At 37.0% G+C, this 26,594-nt stretch overlaps 1 protein-coding gene and 1 long non-coding RNA gene across 3 annotated transcripts in view; one reads left to right on the plus strand and one right to left on the minus strand.

Annotated features, from left to right (window-relative positions):
• Positions 1 to 6,506: 6,506 nt before the first annotated feature.
• LOC115929543 lies at positions 6,507 to 19,086 on the minus strand. The gene is made up of 2 exons (XR_004066530.1): positions 18,928 to 19,086; positions 6,507 to 7,519 (listed from the first exon to the last, which is right to left on the minus strand). It is a non-coding gene; the product is annotated as an uncharacterized LOC115929543 (long non-coding RNA).
• Positions 19,087 to 19,354: 268 nt separating this feature from the next.
• LOC763525 overlaps positions 19,355 to 26,594 on the plus strand; it is a 32,373-nt gene continuing 25,133 nt past the window's right edge. For both annotated transcript variants that reach the window (XM_030998748.1, XM_030998750.1), the window contains exons 1-4: positions 19,355 to 19,436; positions 21,700 to 21,855; positions 22,446 to 22,607; positions 23,653 to 25,612. In XM_030998748.1, coding sequence (XP_030854608.1) covers positions 21,719 to 21,855; positions 22,446 to 22,607; positions 23,653 to 25,612 — 2,259 coding nt within the window. In that variant the 5' untranslated portion in view covers positions 19,355 to 19,436; positions 21,700 to 21,718. The remainder of the gene's footprint in view (positions 19,437 to 21,699; positions 21,856 to 22,445; positions 22,608 to 23,652; positions 25,613 to 26,594) is intronic.

Genomic DNA, 26,594 nt, shown 5'->3' on the forward strand with positions numbered 1-26,594 from the left:
CTCCCTCTTGTGTACTTAAAATTATGGCCACATGAGATTATCCACTCTGGTAGGGTTCAGAAGGTCAGGTTTAATTTATTTCTGAAGGGTATTTGTTTATATCAGATGCCAGAGCTTCATTTTAAGGATGATATCAAATGAGAGGCAAACATATATACAACTGTTCAAATGGTATCTATACACTATCTATTAGAAATACAAAGTATGTCACCTGTTGTGGAAATGACTCATACATGTACCTCCAAGTATTTTCATACAGTACATAAATATATTTGTATGTGTAAAATATGAACAGTACCTATCTCCTTCACTCTACACTTGTCTTTGTATGTAAAACCAGATTTAATGCTCTGGAATCATGTACATGTACAGTATGTACCTTTGTATCTGTCTGCATCTCACACTGTTTCACAAATCCGGGACATCCCCATACATGCATCCCTCCACAAAAACCTTCTATCTCTCACTGCTCTCCAGACTCGTATACAAGTAGTTCCAATTTAGTCTGCTGAGAGAGCCAGAAGGTCATTAAACCTTTCAGGAGAGGATTTATATTTAGGGCTAAATTGATCACATATTGTTCTTCAAATTGACTACAATACTATTTTTCTTTTATCACTACAATGAAAATGCAATGTCTCTGAAAACAATATACACTCGCGGTTTGAACGCTGTCAAAATGTTCAATTAATGGCCTGTTTTTTTTTGGAAAACAATGGTTGTAATCTCTCAACTTGTTGCCGATTTAAGAATTTTGAAACTTATTTTCCTTCATAAAATTCCTAGCATCAAATGCAATATAGTCTTGTAACAAAAAATAGATGCTATGAAGATTACCTTCATAGCAATATTAGGTTCTAAAAGTCACTATAAATGTCATAGATAAGGATAAGAGCAATTACCATGCACTTTGAAGGCATTTGCGGTCTGAAAACAGAACTCAACTATCCCTTTAAGGACTATACACAAAATGTGGAGTAATTATCATGAAAGGGTTAACTGTATTCTTTGATATAGTCAACGCCCTTTTGCCTCCCAACAGATGACATCTCATATAGATCTGTCATTTGTAAACACTTTACAGGTCCACGAGATGGATGGGTGTGTGATGTGAAGAAGGCGCTTAAACACTGGATAAGAGGACATGGAGAAGGGCCTCCCAAGTGCCTCTAGGCAAGGTGCCATGATAACAAACAATCAGACAGACAGACAGAGAAGAGAAGAGGTAGGGTTCTGGCAAAGGTGAAACTAGCTGCATTTACACTGAAAACAAAAATCTGATTTTTCTCACATTCCGTCGAAGAAAAACCGTGATTGAAAATTCCACCTCCTAGAATGAGATTTTGTTGTAAATGCCTGCCAAAATTTGTTTGAAAAATTTCACAATTTTTTTGGGGCAGTGTAAATGCCCGCTCTTGAACAGCTGCAAGTGGCGCATGCACACTACTCACCCAAACAAAATTATGAGCAAAACAACATATTTATGGGTTTCTCTTGTTGTTTAAATGGCAGTAAAAAAATTCAACCATTTTTCCAAATGGTGTTTTGGATGTGTGAAAGGGTCTAATGATTTGTGTGTGTTTTTCTTCATTCCTATAGGGAAGAATACAATTGCATCGTCTCATGAATTGTATTGTTCTTCAAATACTTTCACATTTAAAATCAAACCTTATTTAGCTTCAAAAACTTGGATGAAATTTTGATTGAAACAAAGGTAGGTGCAGGATCACACATAGAGAGAAAGAATTAAACTGAGGGATCCAATGTATGGGACAAAATAGTTCATAACATACTGTACATGCAAGTCCCTTTGAAAGAACTACATGTATGACCAATACACATACAAAATTAAATCTGTCTTCTTTGAAATTCTGGGCAAAATAAACAGCAATCTTTCACCATCAATACACTTTAGGCACTACCACCATGCATCAAATCACCCAATCACTACAAAGTGTTCCACAAAGTACTTAAATGCCTCGATAGCACCTCCAGCTTTAATGTGACTAAATGCACACCACTTAAAAGTGACCATGATAGGAGTTAACAAATGACTAATGTGCCATACATGAAGCATCACTCTGTCTCGGTATCTGACAGTTAGCGAGTGAGAAACAGAGAGAGAGAAAGAGAGAGATAAAGAGAGAAAGAGAGAGATAAAGAGAGACAGAGAGAGATAAAGAGAGACAGAGAGAGAGAGATAAATAGAGAAAGAGAAAGAAATGAGACAGGAAGAGGGTGAAGAAGATTAATATACTGAATATAGACAGAGAGAGAAAGAGCATCCATGGGGAGAGGGAATGGAAGGAGAGTGAAAATGAAAGAGAAAGAAAGGAATTTGAGAGAATGAGAAAGAGGGGAGAGAATGAGAAAGAGGGGAGGGAATTTGAGACTACAAGCGAGAGGGGAGAAAACAAGAGTGACAGAGAGAGAGAGAGACAGAGTGAGTGAAATAGAGAAACTCTAGTCAGAGAGAGAGGGACAGAGAGAGAGAGAGAGAGTGTGTGTGTGCGTGTGGGCGTGTGTGTGAATGAGAGAGAGAGAGGGACAGAGAGAGAGGGGGACAGAGAGAGAGAGAGAGTGTGTGTGTGTGTGCGTGTGGGTGTGCATGTGTGTGAATGAGAGAGAAAGATAGAGAGAGAGAGAGAAAGAGAGAGGGAGAGAGAGGGAGAGAGAGAACAGAGAGAGAGAGAGAGAGAGAACAGAGAGTGGGAGAGAGAGGTAAGGTGGAGTTGAGTAGGTGAGAGAGAACTAGAGTAGAGAGGGGAAAGGTGGAGTTGGGTAGGTGAGAGAGAACTAGAGTAGAGAGGGTAGAAAAGAAGAGTGACACAGAGAGAGACAGAGTGAGTGAAATAGAGAAACTGTAGTAAGAGAGAGGGACAGAGAGAGAGAGAGAGAGAACAGAGAGTGGGAGAGAGAGGTAAGGTGGAGTTGAGTAGGTGAGAGAGAACTAGAGTAGATTGGAGGGAAAGCTGATCCATTATAGGTGAGGTATAATGGCATTATCAGTCTCATTAACATCACTTACTCTTCTGGCTGGATGGCCAGTTCATACACAGGGAATGAACGCGGCCACCTGCCTGCCTGCCTTGTTTGTTATTCATACACATACAACCTGTAAATGTACGTGTCTTATATAGAACACATCTGAAGGAGATAAATTCTGAGCCAACGGGTTGAATTTTTATAAATTGATCTGCTACAGAAGCTTAATACTTCTGAGAATATAAAGAATATTCAAATTCATGAAAACAGCTTTTAAGGTACAAATTTGCTATCATGATTTGTAACTTGACACATGTACAACTGTACAGGCCATGACTGATGTATAAACAAAGAGATACGGTAGATAAGATACAGAAAGGGAAAGAGACAGATATAGAAAGAGATGGATATAGAAAGAGATAGATGAAGAAAGATATAGAAAGAGTGAGAGTGAGAGAGAAAATAGCGGTGATCAATACATGCACAAACGGCCCTCAAACGGTAATCAAGGAAAATTACTTTTGCACAAAACATATTTTCTATAACACCTGTACATGTACATGTACATGTGCCAAGTCATACACTTTCTGTGCAATCACCATTTAGAGGCAATTAGGTCAAGAACCTGTCAACACAATTCCTCTGCAAAAGTAGAGTCCCTCAAAGGGCCTTCATGTGTGAGAGAATGCACACTGAACTATACCTGTACATGTACTGTACGTGGTGAAGCATTAAAATCTCTAGAGGGTCAAAAGTTGACATGCATACATGTATTGGAAATAAGGATGTACTGTACTTACATGTATCATTTACAAGTTGTTGCCTATAACATTGGACTATTTGTTTTAAAACATCTTTTTTCTTGAAATGATTGGAGCGATATGGTTTATTCTGGATAAAATTTATCAGAAATGTTATCAATCCTTGACTCTTTTAGATTGATCAATACAATTCTGACAAGAAATGAAATTTATCTATCAAGAAATATCAATTTTCTCAAAATCACTTCAAGAGTTTAACAGAAATTTAATCCAACCTTATGGGCAAAAGTGTATACTCTACCTACATGAACATGTATGTATTTAAACATGTATGTACTGCTGGAGTAACATCACTTTTGCACTATTACACACGAAAGGCCTATAGATTCACACATTTCTTCTTCCTTTTTTTAAAGAAAAACTTATATTTTCATATATTGAAATGTTCACATCTAATGAAGATAGCTCCTGTTAAAATACCTAATCTTAAAAGAGACCCAATATCAGGGAAGACTTTTCTTTTTAACATAAAAATTTCTCTTCATCCAATGTGTAAACACTGTGCACGATCGCCTTTAAAGGTGTAATACAGTTAACTCTGCATAAGTCGAATCTGTCAGGACCGCACAATATTATTAGACTTATGCTTTAAAAAAACTTCTTGAAGGTCAAGGTTAAATGTAAAGTACTGCATGATACTTCAAAATAAATCATAATAATATTACAAACATGAAACCCCAGCTTCAACTAATTTCTACTAATTTAATAACCAATATTATCAGATCATTTGTTTTCTGATTTAGTCCACATCTACTGTAGATCTTGTATACATTGGGCATATTCATTTTTGGATGGAAAACAAATCTCAATCCTTACTTCAAAGCCGCGGAAATAACAAGCTTGCAGGGTCCTTAGGGAGAAAAGTATTAATACTGTTGAGGCTTCCTTAGGTAAAGAATATTATATTCATAAAAATATTTAAAAGATTACTGAGTTGATCAAAAATACTAATATCTGAAGAAAATAAAGTTGATTCTGGGATAGAAAGGAATTTTAGAACCAGTATTTGTGATTTTTTTCCTTCTAAGATGATATTTTGTCTACCATGTGATTTTAGTTCTGAAAATGATTGTATCCTATTAAAATGTTATTACATGAAGATAGTCCAGCCCTATTTAGAGGTAAGATCAGATAAAACATTGAGGAAATTATACATTTTAAGTCGATTGTGTGATTTATGGTACACAAAGATGAAGGAATATGCTTGTAAATTTCATCATAAATAAGAATAAAAATGAATGGAATCAAGATAAAAACTTGATTTAAATAATACAGTATACATCTATAGATATACATGTACTCTCAATGAGTAGAAATTGTGTTTAGAGAGGAAAAAGCCAAAACATTCACTCAATAATGAAATAATTTGAAGTAATCAAAAATGACGGTATGCGTAATATGACAAATAAAAGAAGCTTGACAAGAGACCTTTTCCTAAATTCTCCGGTTCTTTAAAAACGCACTTCATTTCATCTCGCCCATCACATCATATAACTTCTGACTGCCGGGCACTAAGCTAACATTTCAAAGATGCAACTCGACACATACCCGCCTTATTTTCTTTCAAAAATTCATGAGTTGCCCTGAAGCATGGCAAATATATATTTCTGCATTTCATGCAGTCAAGACACGACATACAATGTACTCTGTGCTGTGAGATACTATCTCTATGTCTTGACGTCAATAAGGCTTTCAATAAGGGGCGTTCAATATCTTGTATGGTATATCATGTATGGGCAAAGGCTGGTTGTTATTGTGTTTGGGTGCTATGGGCAGGGAAAGCTAGGGGGGGGGGGATTGCACAGAAAACCAATATCACAGTGCTCATATTCGAGTACTTGGTAAAGTTCAAAGGAAACGTTTACAAGAATGCAAATAATGTGTATGTCTAGTTAATATTGGACATGTACACATGTAGACCACTTCATGCCGGATGAGCAATAAAATCCATAGAGCTTTAGTTTGGTTCTATTTACAACAGAGCCCATAAACAGAGTCACCATTAATTAATGCTGACGAATCAATGTATGCAAAATACTTAACCTGAAAGCATTTTGGGAGTCGTGGTGTTAATGCATTATAGATTATTCAGGGTCACAAATTAATGACAAAAAGGGACACCCATACAGGACAATACTTAATTAGCAAATGCTAATCCCCTATTTCCTGTTCTATAAAGTGCATACGTGTATTATGTTCAGTGTATAATGTACATTGTACATCAACACAGGGTAAAGAGATTGTTTGAAATGGATACTCTTCACTCGATTGTAAACAAAGAGTCTTGTAAACATGTACATGTAACCCTGTAAACGATCATCGAATCGGACGCCGATACCGATCCGATCAGGGGTGATCGGATAATAATTACCGATCGCCGATCAATTAAAAAGTCATGAAAAGGCACTCAATATCAACAAACATGGTCTACGACAACTCCAAATGACAAAATAATCCCAGCCACGTTTTTTTTTGAGCATTTGATAGCCAAAAACTTGAAAATTTTCGTCATTTAAAAAAAAAAAAAAATGGGTCGGCCAATTTTTTTGGTCGATCTTCCGATCCGATACCGATCAAAGGTGCGAGGGTGTCACTCCGATCTTCCGATCCGATCAGAGCTCCAACTTACAGGGTTATATACATGTATCTATTTTAGTAAAAAATGGTATTTCCAACAGATGGTTGTATTTTTCTCATTAATTTTGTCAGTATTTCTTTTTGCAATTTAATCATACACTGCATTGTTAATACAAGGAGGCTGTATCACTTTACTTGAATAATTGATAAAGTCTGGGAGTGCCCTAAATGTTAGATGGTAATCTGATCAGGATCCCTTTGGAGTGCCATGTAGGTCCTGAAATTATAAAGTGTACCAGCTACCTAAAAGAAAATATCATTTGTATACAGCTAGAATGCATAGAATCAGCCTCAATATAGGCCAGCTGATAAGGAGTTGGGATCTGTGCGAGCCCTAATTCCATGTGTCAAGTAATAGACTCACAAGTCGCTCTTACATGAACATGTTTGTTTATTAACCAAGGGTGTATTTAATGTTGGAGTATCTCTTCATAGAAGTAATGTTAGAAGCTCATAGTTTTAATATTATATAGCCTGATGGAACCTTTTACATACAGAACAAAATACATTTGGTGGTTCGAACACTTTAATAACATGTTTTATATTCCTAGTTTATACTTAGCGCTTAGAGACTTCGGTGGTAAGCGCTTTCTAAGCACCATTTTAATTACTATTATCATTACTTTGAAGTCTTGACGATTCAAATATTTTTTGTTTGTGCACTGTTCCTACTATGTATTATATCTCGATGTAACCCACTGAATTTTATTATCTGTAAACAATAATTTTACATGGTGAATAAAACAAACAAACAAACAAACAAACAAACAAACTCACCTCATCGGTCTGCATGTTGGATTGCATCTGGATCTCCTCCAGCTCAGAGCGCATGTTCATGTCATTCTGGTCTTCCATCTTGATTTACTTGTCGTGGGGTAACTTTGGGAAGTTTAAACTTTCAAGTCGTCTTTCAGCCTTCCTGGTATTATTTACAGAGTGCTTCTAGGTATTATTGCCTCTAGGTCTCGATTATTGCCCTCTCTTGGAATGCTTTTGAGGATTCAACGATGCCTGGCGAACTCTTTGATATGGAATAGATGCTACCAGTATCGTTCAAATCCTCTGTGCATTTAGATCTGTAAATGAAGAAGAAAAAAAATGGAATAATGAAATTCATTCGAAATTGGCAGTAATTTTCTTATGAACTGAAAAATAAGACTGAATCAGATTTATTCTAGAATGAATACAAACATCAGCTAAAAGTATAATATTTGATCCTTCAGTTTCATGGTCACAAATGTGTACGATCTAACATACACTGTACACATGTGCAATACATACAATGATAAATCCTCATGTTATTGGTTATTGGTCGCACAACACAAAGTGATAACAATGATAATTCACAAGATTCACATGACACCAAACATGAATATGTTAAACATGCTCAAATGTGCATTCTTCAAATAAGTTTAATTGCACATCTGATGTAAGATGTGAATTTAAAGGTATGACTGACAGATGCTCCAGGAAAATTTGTTTGTTTTTATTTTCATCTATCATAGCTTCAGTAAGAGTGAGTTCATCTAAAATAGCCCAGTGTACTTCATTCATATCCACAAAATGCTTGCATCCCAAACGCTGTAATAATATCGGTGAGTTCTGATTAGAAATTCACCCTGGCACCAGGCAGGCAGGGAAGTGCCTTAAGACAAGTAAGGTGTCATCCCCGCTACAACTTTGACACGGGACGCCATCCAATATTAAGATGTGGGTCCATGCACTTTAATACATTACAAGCAAATACACAAGCTCCAATGTGCCTACATACACCCTGTACATGTATATTGTGCATGATTTAACTAGGTATTTCCCCAAGATGGCCGGCAAGGAAGTGGCACATTTCACAGGAATGTAAATGGAAACCCCTCATTAATATTTGAGCAGTTCTAAACTTTGGGGAAACCAAGAAGGTCCCTGACTCTCATGAAATATAAAAGAGCCTGTAAGCAGTAAATGTTGATTGTGTGGTTACTGTATAGTGACCCACTTCATCAAGACAAACAAATCAAAAATTCATGACCACTTGACAAATTAGGAGGCAAAGCAGGCATAGCTTAACCTACAAATTATCAGTACATGTATGTATGAGGGTGTACACATGTATGTACATGTATAATGTGCATGTACTGTACATCATCAAGTATTTCAATGTAATATTCTTCTTTCTTTTAGCATGCTTTTTGAAATACACTTGGAGCTACACAGTACATTCATAAATCTTCAATGTTTTTTTTAAATAGTTGATTATATCATGTAAATATATATAAATCTTATTCATTTCGATATGATATTTCAAACATCTCACTCCATATTATTCTAGTGAGATTTTAATTAATCATGAACCTTTATTTGTATCATATTAATTATCATTAACACTTGCTGTATTTCTTGTACTTTTTTCTTTACCCCAACCCTACATTCACACCTGAATTTCTCTTCTCCAGTCTAAAATAGGATCCCCCTTACTCCCCCCCCCCATCCCCCTTCCCCTGCCCTTCCCTCCCTACCCTATGAAGATGTCAAATATCCCAGCTTCATACCAGATACAATGTAGCACATGGATTTCAGACATTCACACCGTTAATTCAACACAGCAGTGAAATGTATCACCGAGGAATCTCTACATGTAATACAATAACACCTCTCTTAACACAAGTGTCCTCTCATCCTTACCTAATGTACATACCAGAGCTGCCAACCTTGTGCGACCAAAAAAAGGAATCATGATGGCGAAAAAAAGGAATTTCAAGCAAAAAAAAGGAATACATAAAAACGAAACTTACAACCACGCGGACACACTTCCAATGCAGAAATGTTCATTCATCAAGCTGTTTTTTCCATACAAGCAAGTCATTTTTTTGGTGGTTATTTTGGTATTATCGGCATTTCATTTTTTTTAGAGAATATTGTTCTCTTCAAGTATGTTTTAAAATTAGTTTTCTATTGAATTTGTGATCAAATCACCATTTTAGGGCAGTTGTTTGACGTGCGGTATGTAAAAAAAAAAAAAAAAAAAAAAAAATTATTAAAAAATGTATTTTATGAAGAAAAAACGTAATACCGTAATTTGGAGGGAAAAAACGGAGTAATTCCGGCAAAAAAGGAATGGTTGGCAGCTCTGACATACCCTTGTACAGTGGAACATACTGTACATGTACATACATGTATGTATGTATGTACATTAATTATAAAGAATGCTGTTGTAAGCTGCTGTAAATATTACAAACAGGCTAATTTAGCCAGTTACACTTCTCTGTGTATTCTAAAATGTTTGCCCTGATAAAACAAAGTTTAAGAACAAGGTAAAGTCCTTGGTCCGAGTTTGTTATATGTACACATGTACTGTACACTGCAGGCTCCACTAATAGTTGCATTTATCTACAATGAAGGTTATAGCTATTGCTCTCTCCCCAAACCATCATTTAAAGTTTATACATGAATAGAAATTGGTTCAACCACCAGCAAAATAATTACCATAGCTTACATCCATGTCCATGAGAACATCTCACCCAAAATACCTTTTATTTTTCATGAGTCAATTTGAAATCAATAATTGATTATGCACAAGTTATGTTACCATCTGGACTGCAGTTGATCTTTTAACCTTTATTGAAACTGTTACATAACATAGGGCCGGTACTGATCTATTGCTTTAATACGGGACTTTGCCATAAAATCTCAAAATAAGTACATGTACGTACAGTGTAAGTCTATGAAGGAAAAAGACATTTTATGAAACAAGTTTATTCATTACTATTATATAATTACTATATTATTCATTTAAATTATCAGTAATTATATACGTGTACACCCTGTAACTACAGTATAATCACTTATCTGTCCCAGTGTATGTTAAAGCTTACATCCAGGGTACAACAAAGGCCCCATTTCAACCGGTCCACATTTCATTCTTGAGTTACGAAAATACAAAAAAACATCAAATCTACAAACTGTACATGTCACATCATAAAGGTCTGTAGTAGGAACAGATTCCAAAATTACAGAATAAAAGTGTTACATTTTCATGTAAATCATTTTGGTGTAAATACATGGATAATATTAAACATTGGGCAGCTACATGTACAAGTGGGTCCCTACTTATACATGATGCACAACAGTGTGCAGATCTTATTATGCACACAAGTTACCTATGTCTGGCTTGATGTCGGCTGCCAAATTAACCCTTGCCAAAAAGCAATATTGCTGTGCACGGTGCCTCCAGATTTGGGTGTACATGCACACACATGAGCCGTGCTCATCATTTCTAGGAGGGTACAACGAGTATGCATTATGTAGGAATGGTGCTGGTGGGAAGGGTTGGATATGATGTCACGTTAGGAATGGAAATGTACATGTATACATTGAAATGTACTACAGGGTAGGGATGAGCGGTCAGACTGCTCAGTATTCAGGTTGTTGATTGAGAGGAATGTACATGTAATTCAAACTTATAGCGGAAAGGTGTAACATTACAGATTTCTATGTTTGTTGCTTTTGTTTTATAGGGGGTTGTAAAAGTGGAATTAATGTGTATGAGATATGATTTGCAACTTGAATTGTTCACTTCCATCCATTTGGCATACAGTGTACATGTCCTTTTTCTGCACACAGTGGTACTGAATGCCACTCTTTACATTTTAATTACATGGTAAACACTAAAATACTAAATGTTACTACCAGTCTTCATTATCAACAAGACATTGCTGAACTGTAGGCTACATTCGTAGCTTAAAGATGTAAGAGATAATTTTCTCATATTAACAATAGCTCTTTGGGTTGCTATAGTTACAGAAACACATTTTACATACTTTTTTTATTATTATCAGCTTTAGAGCTCTTTAAAAAAAAAACACTCTTTTACGGCTTTGCAGAGCTTATCCATTTCCCATACACAAAAGAAGAAAAAGATTTTTTACAATGCAGAATAGCCGTTTTGGCATAAATTGGATATCAAGCTTGAGAGGGAAGTCTTTAGGGTAGGAAAAAGTACACTCTACACTTCCTGCAAAGATCATCCAACTTAAATGTTGTCAACAGGAAAATCATTTCTCTTTTAAACACTACAGGTGCAAATTGCACTTGTAGTATTAGGAAATGCAAAGGTAAATTATATTTCACATTATGAACAATCACTTCCCTATAAAAAAATAAAAAAAAACAAGCTACAGGTGTACACTGTATGTACAGCATGTACTAATGTACATGTATGCTACAAATATTAAGATAAAGGTACATACCCGTACATGTACTTTTGAAATGTACCATCATGTACTGTACATGTACATTGTACATGTGCATGTACATGTACACTGTACACTGTATCTATGTGGTCTGAATGTTATTACACAGTATACTTCTGGCTCTACACAGCTTATTTATTTACTATGAAACATTATTATGAACCGACGAGTTCCAAATATATATTAGATAATTACTGTATGGATTTGCGTTAATAATATCGATAAGGAATTATGCTCTGGCAGCAATTACTCCATATCAAATATACTACACTGACTGAATTCCTACCTTCAACCCTAACTCAAACCTAAAACAAAACTGCAACCCTCATCCTAACCCTACATCTTTGACAAAATAAAGCCCAGAGTGATTATTCTCCCAGGAGAAAATGAAATTGGTCCAAACATCTATAAATGTAAATGTAGAGTAGTCCTTACAAGAATCAAACACATTATGTACACAGGTTAATGTCTTGTATGATGTTGGAGAAAAGGTTTTACATTCAATTTTTCAATAGATAACGTTTACATGAAAAAATAGTATCTTGATCATGGCATATATACATTATACAGATGTAAACTGACATTGCATTTTCAAATTGCAAAGGGAAACACAGGTTCCTTTAGTACATGTTTCAAGGAAAAACCATTTTCAAGGGAAATGAAAAATGTGGTCTTTGTACAGTGTAGACAAGTGGTCACTATAAAAGCAGGTTTGACTGTATTTATAATTTGATTTCATCATCAAAATCTGTCACCTCAATATGCCTCTACTCCAATCATTCTAAACAGTTGTTTGTATATCCCAAAAGACAGTTTCTGGTTTTCTTTTCAATGGCTTGTGCAAAATACTGTACACGTATGGACAAGGACATCATTTGTCACTGCATTCAGCCGACAGACTTCACCTCAATTGAATCTTGATCTACAGTAGGAGAAGCAACCAATCAAGCTAATAGAAAAAGTGGCTCTACTCTATGCGCTTCACGTACACAGACGGAGGAGATAGATATTGAGCTGCTACAGTAGATTGTCAGCATGCATTATGATAAATTGGCCTGGCAGGCAAAGCAGTCAACACACAGCCTGGCTCCAATGACACTCATAGCCTCCTCATAGTTATGAACACAGCCAATACCGCAAAAATCCACAAGAGCTTTGGGGAAAATGAAAGGAAGGAAGAGAGACGTGGGCTTGAGCCAAGGGCTCTCAAATTATCGCTCATCTAAATCTTGAATGTTGACAGTGCCAATAATGAGCTTGATAGTCAGGAATGTAGGGAATCCCCTTTTGGTTTCAAGTGGGCAACCAACATTTCCAGATTTGTTTATTTCATTTCTTCTTCTTTTTTTCTCATCAAATTTCAAATGCAAAGTGAGAAAAATCTGTATGCCTGAATTCAAATGGTTTTGAAATATTGAGAGATTGCCTGAGCACTATCACAAATACTTTCAATAAATCAACCTGAGATAATTTCAATAGCCTGGTGCATTGTCTTAACGTGTGGACAACTGGAAATTACATGTAAATACATGGAGACATACTCATCAACATTACTTACATTATTTAATGAAAACCACATTTTTGCATATTTAGGTATTTCCGCATATTTAATGAGCTATGACCTTTGACATACATACTCCAAAATCAAACTTAGGCTGTGTTTTGTTACCATGTACCTTCATATCAAATTTCATTGAAATCTGAATAACATTACTAAAGTTATCGAACAGAAACCACATTTGTTATAGACGGACAGAAGGACGGACAGCAACATTACCACATGTACTGTATATCCCCTCTGACTTCAAGGAGGGGATAATAAATACTACTTGCTTTAAAAATCATTTCATTCTTAAGGATCAGATAGATTAATTAGATATTGCAATTTGAACTTAATAAAAAAAAATTATAAAAATTTAACACATGTGTAAAGCCTTGATCTTATGTAGATGTGGACTTAGTATTCTTAGATTCACGACAATATCATGTCAATAGTCAAAAAAGTTTCCCTTTGTCAACACAAGATTTTCGTAGGTGGTGAAGGGTGTTCATGTACAAGTAAATCAGAACGTTGGAGAAGATAACATAGATGTAAAGTACATGTGCCAAATGATATTACCATTTATGTACAGGAATTTTTTTTCAACAAACAGACTTAATTGCATGGAACTTCCCACTGGTGTTTGGCTGCTTATCATATGCAGAGGTCTCTTTTAACTTACACAAATGCAGCGAAATATGCGCAGACACAAAGCCAATGACTTGTCCAAACTTTTATTTGTTAGGGCAATTAACATAATTTTTACTAACATCATCATTTCCAGCCATCACACAACCACTTCCCAATATCTAGCAAGAGTAAGAGTCATGTTGTTGATCTCTGCTAGGTCCCTCCCCTCCCCCCCCCCCCCCCCCCCCCCCCCCGATGCATGGGTCAGCAAGCATGTCATGCTCGGTAGATGCCATGGTCAATGAACGAACATCAAAGATGACATCGTTTTTCACAATACCAACCCCTGGATTCTTTTTCAGTGTCAAATGACATAACAACAACTTCCAGCACATGTTAGATAATTGAATAAAACACTACTAGAATTCAAAACATTATGTCAAATTTCTTTATCAAAATGTAAAGAAACTTTATATTATGTGACCCTTATATACTATAATTCAAAACAACAGAGCCATTTAAAGGCTGTTTTGCCATGTACATGTACTGCAAAATGTCAAGTCCAGCACACTTATACATGTGGGTTGAATGTGTTCACCTGGCATCATGACAGATGACAGCACAGATGACAGCACTGAAAGCAAAGCGCTTTTTTTTTGTTGCCTGAATCATGCATGAATTTACATGTAAATGTAGAACTGAGAAAACAATGAAATAATCATGTACAACATTACATGTACATGTTTTGTTCATGTACTGTAGAACTACAAACAAGTTAGACTAAGCTCAAGGCGTTGTAAAATTTTGTCTGCAGTAAGTGTCAAAATAAAGCACAACTTACATACATGTGCAATAATTGTTGGCACTGTACTAGTATTCATGTCTGAACATTATTTACTTGCCGTTGAAAGACCTATCGGCTATCGCACTTGAACCGTGAATTTTACTAGTACAGTGAACCTTGGATATTTGAATGTAGAGATGAAACTATGTGAATTTATACCTTGACCTGTTGTCTACATCATGTAAAATCCAAGACATGTATCTTGTTTGGTTTGGTTTGGTTTCGGGCTTCTCTTAAGTTGACAAAGAGCTTATTTAAAAATAAAAACCCCTTTTTGAATAATCAAGTCAAGAAATTGACAAGTACAATTTACTCTGAATAGTACATCAATGGGCCAATACGCATCTGTCATTCTATGGCTTTATATCCAATCAACATCATTAAAAATTATTTAATGATAAAGTCCGGCAAAAGAACTTTTTACAATGATAGGTGTCACTCTCAGTGGAAAAACCATCAATATGAAGATCAAAGCTTTCGGTCTAGGCATGCATAGACCAAAACTACATGTACTCCTGGCTCTACTAACCGCCTCTAAACAGATACCTGTACTCAATCAAGAGCATTGTATGGGGTAGTGAGGGGAGGTTACACAATGCATCACCCTGTGATTGCCAATCTCATTGCACACAGTACATTGTAGCTTCACAAGACTGGACAGATTAAAGTTAAGTTAAGGTTAATCCTAAGTTTTAGATTAAGAAACTACTTTAAACTCTTGACATAATTTTTCACCGGATTATGCGGTGAAAATTGCATGCTAACTCCGTTTTTTGCTAGCCTACAGATCAATATCAAAACGCTTGCAAAAAAAAAAAAAAAAAAATCAACTTTGAGAGCTTTTCCTTGCGTTTCTATTGCCGTCTGCAAAAGCTCAACTGCTTGTGTTTGAGCCTGTGAGTGTGAATTAAACGGCGGCTGGTGGTCAGTGGTCACACTATCAGCGTTTCAAGAATAAATCTGGCCTTACGCAACAAAATGTACGCACAAAAAAGAGCAACGTGAAGGAAAAAAAAGCATATATGCGTACCCTAAATAACACTGAGTGGGGGGGGTGGCCAGGGTGTAGATACAATCTGCTTGAAAGAACTGTACATGATTTGGGAAAAATTGGATGAAGAAAAAAAGTTTTGTGTTAAATTAAAACTATTTTTTAGACTTTCAAAGGTAAAGACCAGTTTTGGAAATGCCCCCCTTTCAAAAAATGAAATGGAAGCTCCAATTACCAATCATGTGAAAGAATATGTTTTGACTAATACATGGTGGCGATGCTACAAATTTTGCAGAGAAGCCTCCTACTAATTGATATATTTAGTAAATTATTATATCTATTTGGACCTGATAGATATCGCACACGTGCACGCACATGTCGCGTAGTCCCATATACATTTTTCTGTGTACAGTGCTTGTAACTTTACCAAGACTGGGCCAAATTTCTTATCATTTTGATGATTCCAGAACCTTGCAGTACACACCAATACTTATATGCTAGATGATCAACCTTTTCTGATCGATTCCACAACGTTTCTTTCACAATGCAATCTCATGACCATAACTGGTATTTATCTTTAAAGTCAATTGTGCTCAATGATACCGCCGGGTTCAGCAGTACGTGCGGTGGGACAAGGCAACATAACGCATCGCAATGCTAGTATGATGAACCTTTACTTTTGCACAACTTCCAGTTCAGCAACGCTTAGCTGTTAATAACGGCTGTTTTTACTCGCACAACTTGTATATACGCACTATGCACTAATCAATCATGACCACTATGAGAGACACCACACCACAATATCCTCGTTTAGTTGCTGAAAAGGCTTTTGACAAGTACCAGCATAGACGTAGACGTAGGCAGTGGCCGGTGGCGTACCAGAAAATCTGGCAAATGGGAACAAAGATTTGGCAAAATCAAATAGGAATAAAGAAGAATTGGGAATAAAAATAGACACCATGATTAGGAAGTCTTTAGCTTGCTCCGGCATAAAAGTACGCCTCTGGATGATGGGCAGCGCAGTACAAACACCTTATCTCATACCTAGGATTTTTTTCCCCAAGACCAGTAATGTCTCAGTTCAGATCCCCATTACGGTAGATAACTTCACACAGGCGCGCGCCCGCCCGCATCGGTATGCGTTGTATTGTGCAGCGGTTTGCCGTGAAACCTGTGAAAAAGTATACTAATATCAACATTTTTCCGAAAAATACTCCAAAAGATAACAAGAAAATCGACACGAAACAGGAAAGAAACATAACAACTTTTAACTCATGATCTTTATTTCTTTGGACATTTAATGAATATTTTAATAGATCCTAGGTCTAGGCCTACTTCATTTTGTGTAGATCTAGTCTAGTCTAGCCAGGGATATGTGAGTTTAAATGGATACCCCATCTAAGAGGGCCCTTTGAAGCACTGCGAGGCACCGAGAGTCTTTTTTTCCCCTATCATAATCCCCTTAATCCCCCTCCCAGACCGCACAGCTCGTAAATCTCACTCCCGAAACTGAGTGACATAGGGCTCGCGAAATGCATTGTTGGAAATACACACCGGCTGCTATCAACAAAAATGGCGGCATACAGTAGGGATGAGTATTTGCTAGGCGACGATTTAGACTTTTTGACTGGTTTTGAGGAAGATTTAATTTATGGGAAGTTGGAGACCAACACAAGTTTAATATGCACGTGTGAAATTCCATCAACGGAAAATCTTAATCGTTGCAGCAAACCAGAACGTATGGTTAAATGGTTTCATCGTGAATGTGTAGGCCACTCCAGCAAAACATAGATAGTTGATGCGTATTGACTACTAGCACTGCAGTACGTGTAAATAGGCAGCATTTGAATACATGAATAGTCAATACACTCACGACATACAAATGCACATAATTATACCGATGCGGTTGATCGGCAAGTTTGACAGTAGACTCACGATTTTAATTTTTAAATTATTCTTTCTAACATCGGAAAGTTTAACAAATTGTATTTTAATGCTCTTTAGGTGTCATCAATCGTCACTAAAGTACTGACTTTGAGTGAAATCAGTTGAGTTTTGTACAGTGATGTTTGAAATGTTGAGAATCAATAGCACAATTTTTAATATACGGCCAGGGTAGTAATGCAACTATGTGTGTTTCCTCCCACAACATGCAGCATGTACAGCCCAGCGAGCACGGCGGCTTGCGCGTCGCCTGCCCGTACTCGGGGTGAAAAGTGGTGATGAATTGACAACTTCTAACCCTCTTTAAACCAAATGCGCAAATATACAACACAATTTCATTTAGTTATTTTAAGAGATAAACTTATGGACTACCTTCCTAGCTATGTAAAAATTTCGGAAACTTTCGGAAAATGTCAATAATTAGAAGAGAACACGATGATGATGAGAAAATTGCATTCACTCTAACTCACGATTTCCTTGGTCGATTTCGCTGGTTCAGATGGCTACGTCTTCAGTAGAGTTATCCGAGCACAGCGAAAGCATTTGATAACCAATAGAAGGTTGTATTGTGCCATAAGTTGTCGATTTTTGTATTTTACATCTTCCATGAGTATGACGTCATTTTCTCGGTGACTCGCATGGCTTCAAAGCCTTTTTTTTACGACCAAGTGTTTGGAGAGCTTAGCCTTAGGGAAGCAGACCGTGTTGCGTAACATTTCGTAACATTTGGATTGCCAGAGGGCATCTGTGGTCTGATAAGGGCGGCTGTTGATGGATTTGATTGCTGAAGAGGGTTACATTACTTGTTGTTAAGCCAAGTTAATCTTGAATATCTTTCCCTCGGGAAATTCTTTCGAGACGGAATATCCATTTGACTCACATATCCCTGGTCTAGCCTATGTTCACGCCGGAGTTACGGGTCAAATTTTGGATAGGTTTCTGAACAAGCGCCGACTTCTGAACTAGCGCCAATGTAAGTTCTATCTTATAATTCTCCATACCAGAATTAATTTCTGTCTTGGCCTTGGCCTAGGTCAAACCGCGCCGAGGTGATTGTCACCTCAGCTCAGCGGCCTCAGCGGCACAACACAAGCTGTGTGGGCCTAAGCCCTAGCCTACTCCTACAGACGTTACCGTTGATCGAACCGGTGGCGGTACGGTGCTTTCCCCCGAATTTGAGCCAAGAATCAAACTTGACAGCACTAATCAATAAAACTAATTATTATTTCAAAATAAAGCACAGAAATCACACCATTCACCACATACAATTCAAAGCTTCGAACGATTATTACCTGCGATTATATAGTGTAATCCAGAGAGGAGCAACCAAGTATTTACAGCAAAATATCCTTTTCGGTGAACGCCTATTCGATCTACAGGGTTAACCCGGAAGCAGTTTTTTTGCATTGACTCGCATCATTGGTTCAGGAGTAACGTAACTATTAATAACAACCAATCAGATTTCCTGTTATATGCACGCCTGCGCTGCCCGGCCCCATTTGGTCTGAATCGCATAAACCACGTCGGTCGTCAACAAGGCAAGCCAGCGCCCGGCCCCGGGAAGTACGGGGCGAAAAGCGGCGATCTTGCCTAGACATATCTGCACGTGCATTGGAACTCAAAGTTAGAGACGACATCGACACTACACTCTACAGTCTACAACTAGATCTACATTACAAGTTGATGGAAAAAATCAGTGTACTGCACAGTGAGTGACACAGTAATCAACATGATTTATGGTGTAATCAACATGAATACTGACAATGATACTGCGATGCTGATGACGCTATCGTAAATAAAAGTGAGATTTTTAATACTTTTTTTTAATAAAAAATAATTAATAATAATAGACCCCTGCCCTAGTCTAGTTAGGCTAGTTGTCTGGGAATGGGACTTTCATTACTTTTAACTTTGGCCAGAAGTTGAACTTTGTCTCTACTAGTCTAAAACTAGTCTAAAACCAGGAAAACAAATATTGCACTTGACCCTGTTGTGCGTAATGTAAATGCAGTGTACGCTTCTTTTCTTCAGATGGTGCGCAGTTTAAATTCCACTAGACCTAGTAGGAGTAGGAATCTTTTGGAGGAACAACAACTAAGTACCAAGTCTAGGCCTGGAAAACCTTGGTATAAATTAATAGGACTAGAAGTAGACTATACCCAAGTATATTGCCCAGTGTTCGTTAGTGGTGAATGTACCGTAGTGCGTGCGAGGTTTCTATAGATTGGGGCCGCCTCTGTGCACGAAGCGAGTTCACAGTGCGCACCATCTGAAGAAACGGAGCGTACGCGTACACTGCATTTACATTATGCACAACAGGGTCAAGTGCGTTATTTGTTTTATAAAATAGCGACACATGTGATATGAAAATCAAAACGAACAATCTAACGTTAGAGTCTAGGAGAGATATGTTGGTACTAGAAAATGCTGCGCTGGATATCGATCTTTTAGCATGCAATATCACTTTTTACAGCGCTTTTTTGGCACGATCTTGCATGTCATGTGATGCGTTTTGACCAATCACGATGCTTAAAATACTAGAGCTATTTTATAATACTTTGTAGTCTTTCTCTCTTTCTGTCTTGGCTGTACACGTAGAACTTTAGCTTTCATTTAATTTAGCGCATGCACAAAACGTTCACCCAATCTCGGCGAATCGCAGTCCATTTTATTAAATTTGCGCCGACAAGGGCTCTTCTTATTGGCTATCGCTGGCTTCCATTCACTCAATGTTATGAGATATTTGATCGAAGAGCAAGCTTGCGATTTTCCGTTTCATTCGATACCAAAGTTATGATTTTTCAGTCAAACCCTCTATTTGTTACGATTTTTTCAGCATCCTTAAAAGGTTAAGTAATACACTTAAGTTTTACGTAACTATTATTTATGTTTGAACAATTCTCATTTTCGTCATATATATTTAAGGTACAAAATGGAAATTTATTCTGAAATGTTTGTTAATTTTTCAATTTTATGTGTGCAATTTCATGTGTGCGTCAGTTATGTGTAAAGTGCGTCACCTGTTTAAAGGTACAATGTCCCATTTGCAGGCCCCAAAAAATGAAAAAGTTAAATTCCAACGGCATTTGAAAGATAATATTAATTTAGAACTTCCCTAAAAAAGATGGGACTTGAAATTGTCTTCAAGTGCGAAAATAATGAATATTAGTTGTCAAATCGACTTAGGAGCTATAGAGCCAAAAAGTAATAGTCTTGATTTTCAGACCATTGTACCGAATGGTTATGCGTTTTATGCTGTGCAAAGATTCAATCAGTTTAATTTTGGCCATTACAAGCAGTGGGTTATTGATGTAGACAATTGCTCATGTACCCTTTACAGCTCATTTTCGGTATGTTATTACCAAAGAAGAAAAAAAGCCAGTCAGTCACTTATGAATAAATTGGAATTTGAATTTAAATTTGAATAGTGTCTGACAGTGAAGTCTAGCAAGTAAGCAGGTTTTCTTGCATAATTTGAATATGAGGACACTGCTAACGTTTAAATTTCACATAAAGGACATACATCACATTTTCATAATTCCTGCAAAGTTCTACAGAATTTGAGGTTGGCTACAAAAAGGACATAGTTCCTTTAAAGCATGACATGTCAAAATCTCTGTGGTGTGACCTAATATTACGAATTGACATTGCCATTGAACTTAAGTTGCACATAAGTTAAGTAGGCCCTCACTAAAATTTGAAACCACTCGAGTGGATCGGCCAATGAGAGCGCGTAAACACAGTGCATAGCGCTCAATGCACGAAGTTCTTCGTGCTGTAACTGATTTCGAGTTTATTCTATTTATTATTAAAAATATTAATCTGTTGTATGGGCATGAATGATGTTAGTGCTTCAAGATTAAGCATATTAATTATACTATTACCATGATTACTAGGCTGATGGCATGAAGAACTTAAGCATCTTGAGTCTTTCAAGTTTCCATAAGAGTTGATCCCAATCTCCCATATTGTGATTAGTATTTTATTAATTGTACAGTGTAACTTTACAATTGCATCTATTTGATAATTGAATTCTTGTTTTTCCTTTGTTCTTGACTGTCCAGAAATACATCAAGATCAAGTATGGATGAAACGATGGAAAAAGAAAAGCCAAAGTTTGTTTGTAAACTCTGCAAGCTGGACTATCCCTCATCAGTACAATTTGAGGAACATCTATGGTCTATGCTTCATCATAAGGCTTTAAACAATAAGGCATTAAGGTATGAGTATGAGTTTGAGGGTTTACCTTAAGGTACATGTAGATCTAAAATGTTTTATGTTATCATTAAGTACATTTGAGAGGGTGAAGGGCGAGAATTATTTAAAGACGGAGCTATACCTTATGGCCTGAATTCACAAAGAAGGTTTAAATATAACCCATTGTTTAAACCCTCATTTACATAACCCATGGTTTAAAATTAGTGCAAATTGAGTGTACCTTGCCTTGCGCGCATCTACATATAAAATCTACATTGTAGTCTGTAGATGAAGGCAATCCTTTAATGTTCTACACAGCTTATTCGTATCCCATATCTATTTGCATTTGTATCTGTATGGTTTGGTCAGCAAAAATGTCCTCTTCAGACACATCCACGCTAACTTTGTGATGACAGAAGCGCATTGCGTGTGGAAAGACTTATCAATTTTGTTTGAGTTTAAATAGCTTTAAATGTTACCAGGGATGGGCTATTTTCAATTGAAGGAAGTTCGTTCAAATTCTCTCTTACACATCCAGTATCTAGTGAGATACAACTTTCTCTTAGTCTTACTGTAAATTGTATTATATTTGTATGTTTCACACTCTTTTTAGAACCAAGCATCACTGCAACTTGTGCATGTTTGAGAGCTTTAACCTGAATGCATATGGGAAGCATCTGATCAGTGACCAACATAAGCGTTCACTTGTTGAACGAAGGAAGAGACTGGGAGACCCTCGTCAGGTCAAACCTACAGCTCCTGCTTCTGCAGCAAGGTCAGGAGTGGATTTGGTTTTTCATTATTAATTTTATTTGCTTGTTTATTTTTTTCATTTTATTTATTTAGTTTGTATTCTTTCATTAATTTTTTTTTAAATAGTATATTCATTTCAATGCTGTTTGAGTATATTTGATCATTCTACAGCTATGTACCTAAATTTATTTCTTGTAAATAATGTCATCAGTATCTGTGAAGTGAAGACATACCTGGGTATCATTTTAAAGGTATAGACCAGTTTTGGAAATGCCCCCCTCTCAAAGAATGAAATGGAAGCTCTATTACCAATCATGTGAAATAATATATGTTTTGACTAATTATACGTAATGATACAAATTTTGCCGAGAAACCGCCTACTACATGTAATTGATATATTTGGTAAAATATTATATCTATTTGGACCTGATAGGTGTCGCACACATGTCGTGTAGTCCCATGTACATCTTTCTGTGTACAGTGCTTGTAACTTTACTAAGACTGGGCCAAATTTCTTATCATATTGATGTTTCCAGAACCTTGCAGTACACACCAATACTTATATGCTAGATGATTAGCCTTTTCTGATCGATTCCACAACGTTTCTTTCACAATGCAATCGCAGGACCATAACTGGTCTTTATCTTTAACATTCACTATACAGATCTTTTGTTCTGTCCTTGGAGACGGGTACACTCCTATGTATACAGAGTGTACTACATGGGCGTAGATAACTATATATCCAGAAAATAATTAATTGTTAAATATAATTGTTAAATATTTAAAACACTTTGTCTTCTCAATGTGTGTGTGTGTGTATGCCAAAAAGACGAAAGCCAAGATATTAAACATAAGTTGAGATTTTGTTTTTAAACTTGATTTGCTTAAAACATTTCCATTTGATTTTATCTACCACTCTCATTTTTACCTGAAAATTGTGTAGTTCTTACTTTACCTGGAACGATGTGTTGGTAATCTATGTGCAGCTTTTATCAATTTATGCATGGAGATCATTCCCTGCCATTCAATCAGTGATGATTTCAAAGTGGACTTTCTTTTCTTCACAGCTGTTCCGAGAGATCTGAAAGCCCGACGATCACATCAACTCAATGGGAGACACCCCGACCCGCAAACGCTAGCCCAAGCCAAGGTCGCTTCCAACATGTAGAGTATCCACAGAGCCATCAAGATTCCAACAGGGATTATCATTATGGAGGACAGTCTCGACATCACCAAGGAGACTGGCAACAGACTCGCAACCCATTCTATTGGAGACCACCTTACCCAAGATTTGAACAACCAAGCTGGGAAAACAACTCACGTGCATTTGATCCCAGACAGAGGTTTGGAACATCGGCTCACGCTGTAAGACCTTATCATCAAAGATTTGAACAGCCCAGTGCAAGTTGGGACAACTCACATGCATTTAAATCCAGACAGAGGTTTCCAACGCAGGCTGTAAAACAACGGAGTGAAAAGATTTTTAAGAAAACTGTAAAACTCAGGGTGCAGAAGAATGGTGGGAAGAGGAAGGAGGAGGAAAATAAGGCCAATGTGAAAAGAGACAATGTGACAACAACGGTGAACTTCGTAAAGGCAACACAACATTCCGTAGCGTCTCAGGAATTGTTTGCCCACAGCAGTCACTCTGAAAAGCCATCAGACCAACACGAACCTAGTAAACAAGCCCACCCAGACTTGGTTAAGAAGGACATGCGATCAGAATCTGAGCCAAATATTAAGATCGCAGGAGGCCCAACACCAAAGAAGAAGAAGAAGAAAAAGAAGAAAGTGTCCCCCAAAATAAGAAATAAGCAAGGACAGACTGGGAACACTCCAAACACTCCAAAACCTTTCAAAGGAAAATTTAAAAAGAAAAAGAAGTCCACAGCTTCATTGCAGAACAATCCTTCAGCAACGTCTTACCAACCACCAATGCAACGCACTGTGAAAGAATCAAAGTCTCTTGGTAATCCCACTGAAAGTGATAAAATACTCCCAAAAGCAACTTCTGCAATTGACAGATTTGAAATACATTTGCGTGAGGCCCTTCACGCGAAAGATAATGCTCCTGACATTGTTGAAGTCACTTCTTCAAATGGAGCAAGTGTTTCTAAAAAGGCTGCCGATCGTTCTGCATTCCTTCTGAAACCCACTCACCCAACAGTGTCATCGTCATCAGCACTGCCAAACCGTAAGACAAGGTTTGAAGAGGTATCATGTCAACCTCATTCTCATTGTACTCAAGCTGCAGACAAAGAGACTTCTAAAATGAGCTCTCAAATGGGAAGGCCAACATCTTCAGATGAAGCAAGAGTTTCTGAAACAGCTTCAACAACCCTTCCAACATCCACTCTTCAGACTGAGTTGTCAGCAGCCCCGGTATCGTCATTCTATTCTCTGCAGGAGGGAAATGGAAAATGGAGTACAGAGATTCGGTGTCCACCCTCATTAGACAAACTGACATCTGAGATCCAGAATTGTAAGGAAAGTTCAACTACCGGTACAAGTGCAAATGGTCAAGACATAAGACTAAGTTCCTCAACTGCGAGAACAGACAACAGCATAAGTGATGAGTCAAGCAAACTTACATCTAAGAGCCACAGGCGCGTGGAAAGTTCAATCAGAGGTACAGATGTTCGGGATATAAGACCAAGTACCTCCTCAACTGCAAACAACAACTCAGAGCACAAAGAAATGGTGACAACTGAAGGTGGAGAAACTGTTACCGGTGAGTCAAGCAAAGGTGCATCTAAAACCCTGTGTCACATGGAAAGTTTAACTCCAAACAGATATGATCAAGACATTAGGCCAAGTTCCTCATCTGGGACAAAGGACAGCAGCCTAAAGCACAAGGAACCTGTTCAAAGTAAAGTTGGAGAAATCGTGGCCGACAAGTCTAGCCTTGACGTTCCATCATTTGCCCGTTCATCTTGTCTGAACCCCCGTCCAAACCTCACCAATGCCAGGAGCAGACTGAGAACCAATAAAGATGCTGAACAACCGGACGCAGGACATATATTCAAGGTACTTTTCTTTCTTTCTTTCTCTTTTAAAGGTACTATTTCCCTTTTGGAGCCAACCTCAAATTCTGTAGAACTTTGCAGGAATTATGAATATGTCATGTAGGTCCTATCTGTGAAATTTAAACGTTAGCAGTGCCCTAATATTCAAATTATGCAAGGAAACCCGTTTACTTGCTAGACTTCACAGTCAGACACTATTGAGTGACTGACTGGCTTTTTTTCTTCTTTGGTAATAACATATATAAATTGAGCTGTAAAGGGTACATGAGCATTTGTCTACATCAGTAACCCATTTCTTGTGATGGCCAAAATTAAACTGATTGAATCTTTGCGCACCATAAAACGTATGACCATTCGGTACAATGGTCTGAAAATCAAGACTATTACTTATTGGCTCTATAGCTCCTAAGTCGATTTGACAACTAATAGTTGTTATTTTCCCACTTGAAGACATTTTCGAATCCCACCTTTTTTAGGGAAGTTCTAAATTAATATTATCTTTCAAATGCTGTTGGAATTTAACCTTTTCATTTTTTGGGCCTGCAAATGGGACATAGTACCTTTAAACTAGCTTCCTCAAATTGATTTATTTTTCTTAAATGGAAAAAAAGACAACATTCTAACAAAACAACAACAGGGAGAATCATTTAGTCTACATGGGATATACGTGAGGAACAAGGAACTAACACATTTTTGCAAGTATTTCCTAATTTCTTCAGATTTTGTTTATATTTGCTTTGAAAATAAGCAGGTGGTTTGCATAATTAAAGGCAAGTTTTGAATGTTTTTTTAATTTTTTTTCTCTTGTGTTGGAGGGCTGCTGGGTATCTCAAATTTTGAAAAAGGTTTCAGATTTGAATATAAAGTTACACAAAGCTCTTTTTCTTCATTTGTCATTGCCTCTAGAAGATGTGTTGAAATCTATATTATGAAAGTTTAAGATAATTCTGACTTGAACACCGCACATTTCAGATACCCAACTT

This window comes from Strongylocentrotus purpuratus, unplaced genomic scaffold (genome assembly GCF_000002235.5).
Source record: "Strongylocentrotus purpuratus isolate Spur 01 unplaced genomic scaffold, Spur_5.0 spur5_scaffold_5, whole genome shotgun sequence".
Taxonomy (NCBI): Eukaryota; Metazoa; Echinodermata; class Echinoidea; order Camarodonta; family Strongylocentrotidae; genus Strongylocentrotus; species Strongylocentrotus purpuratus.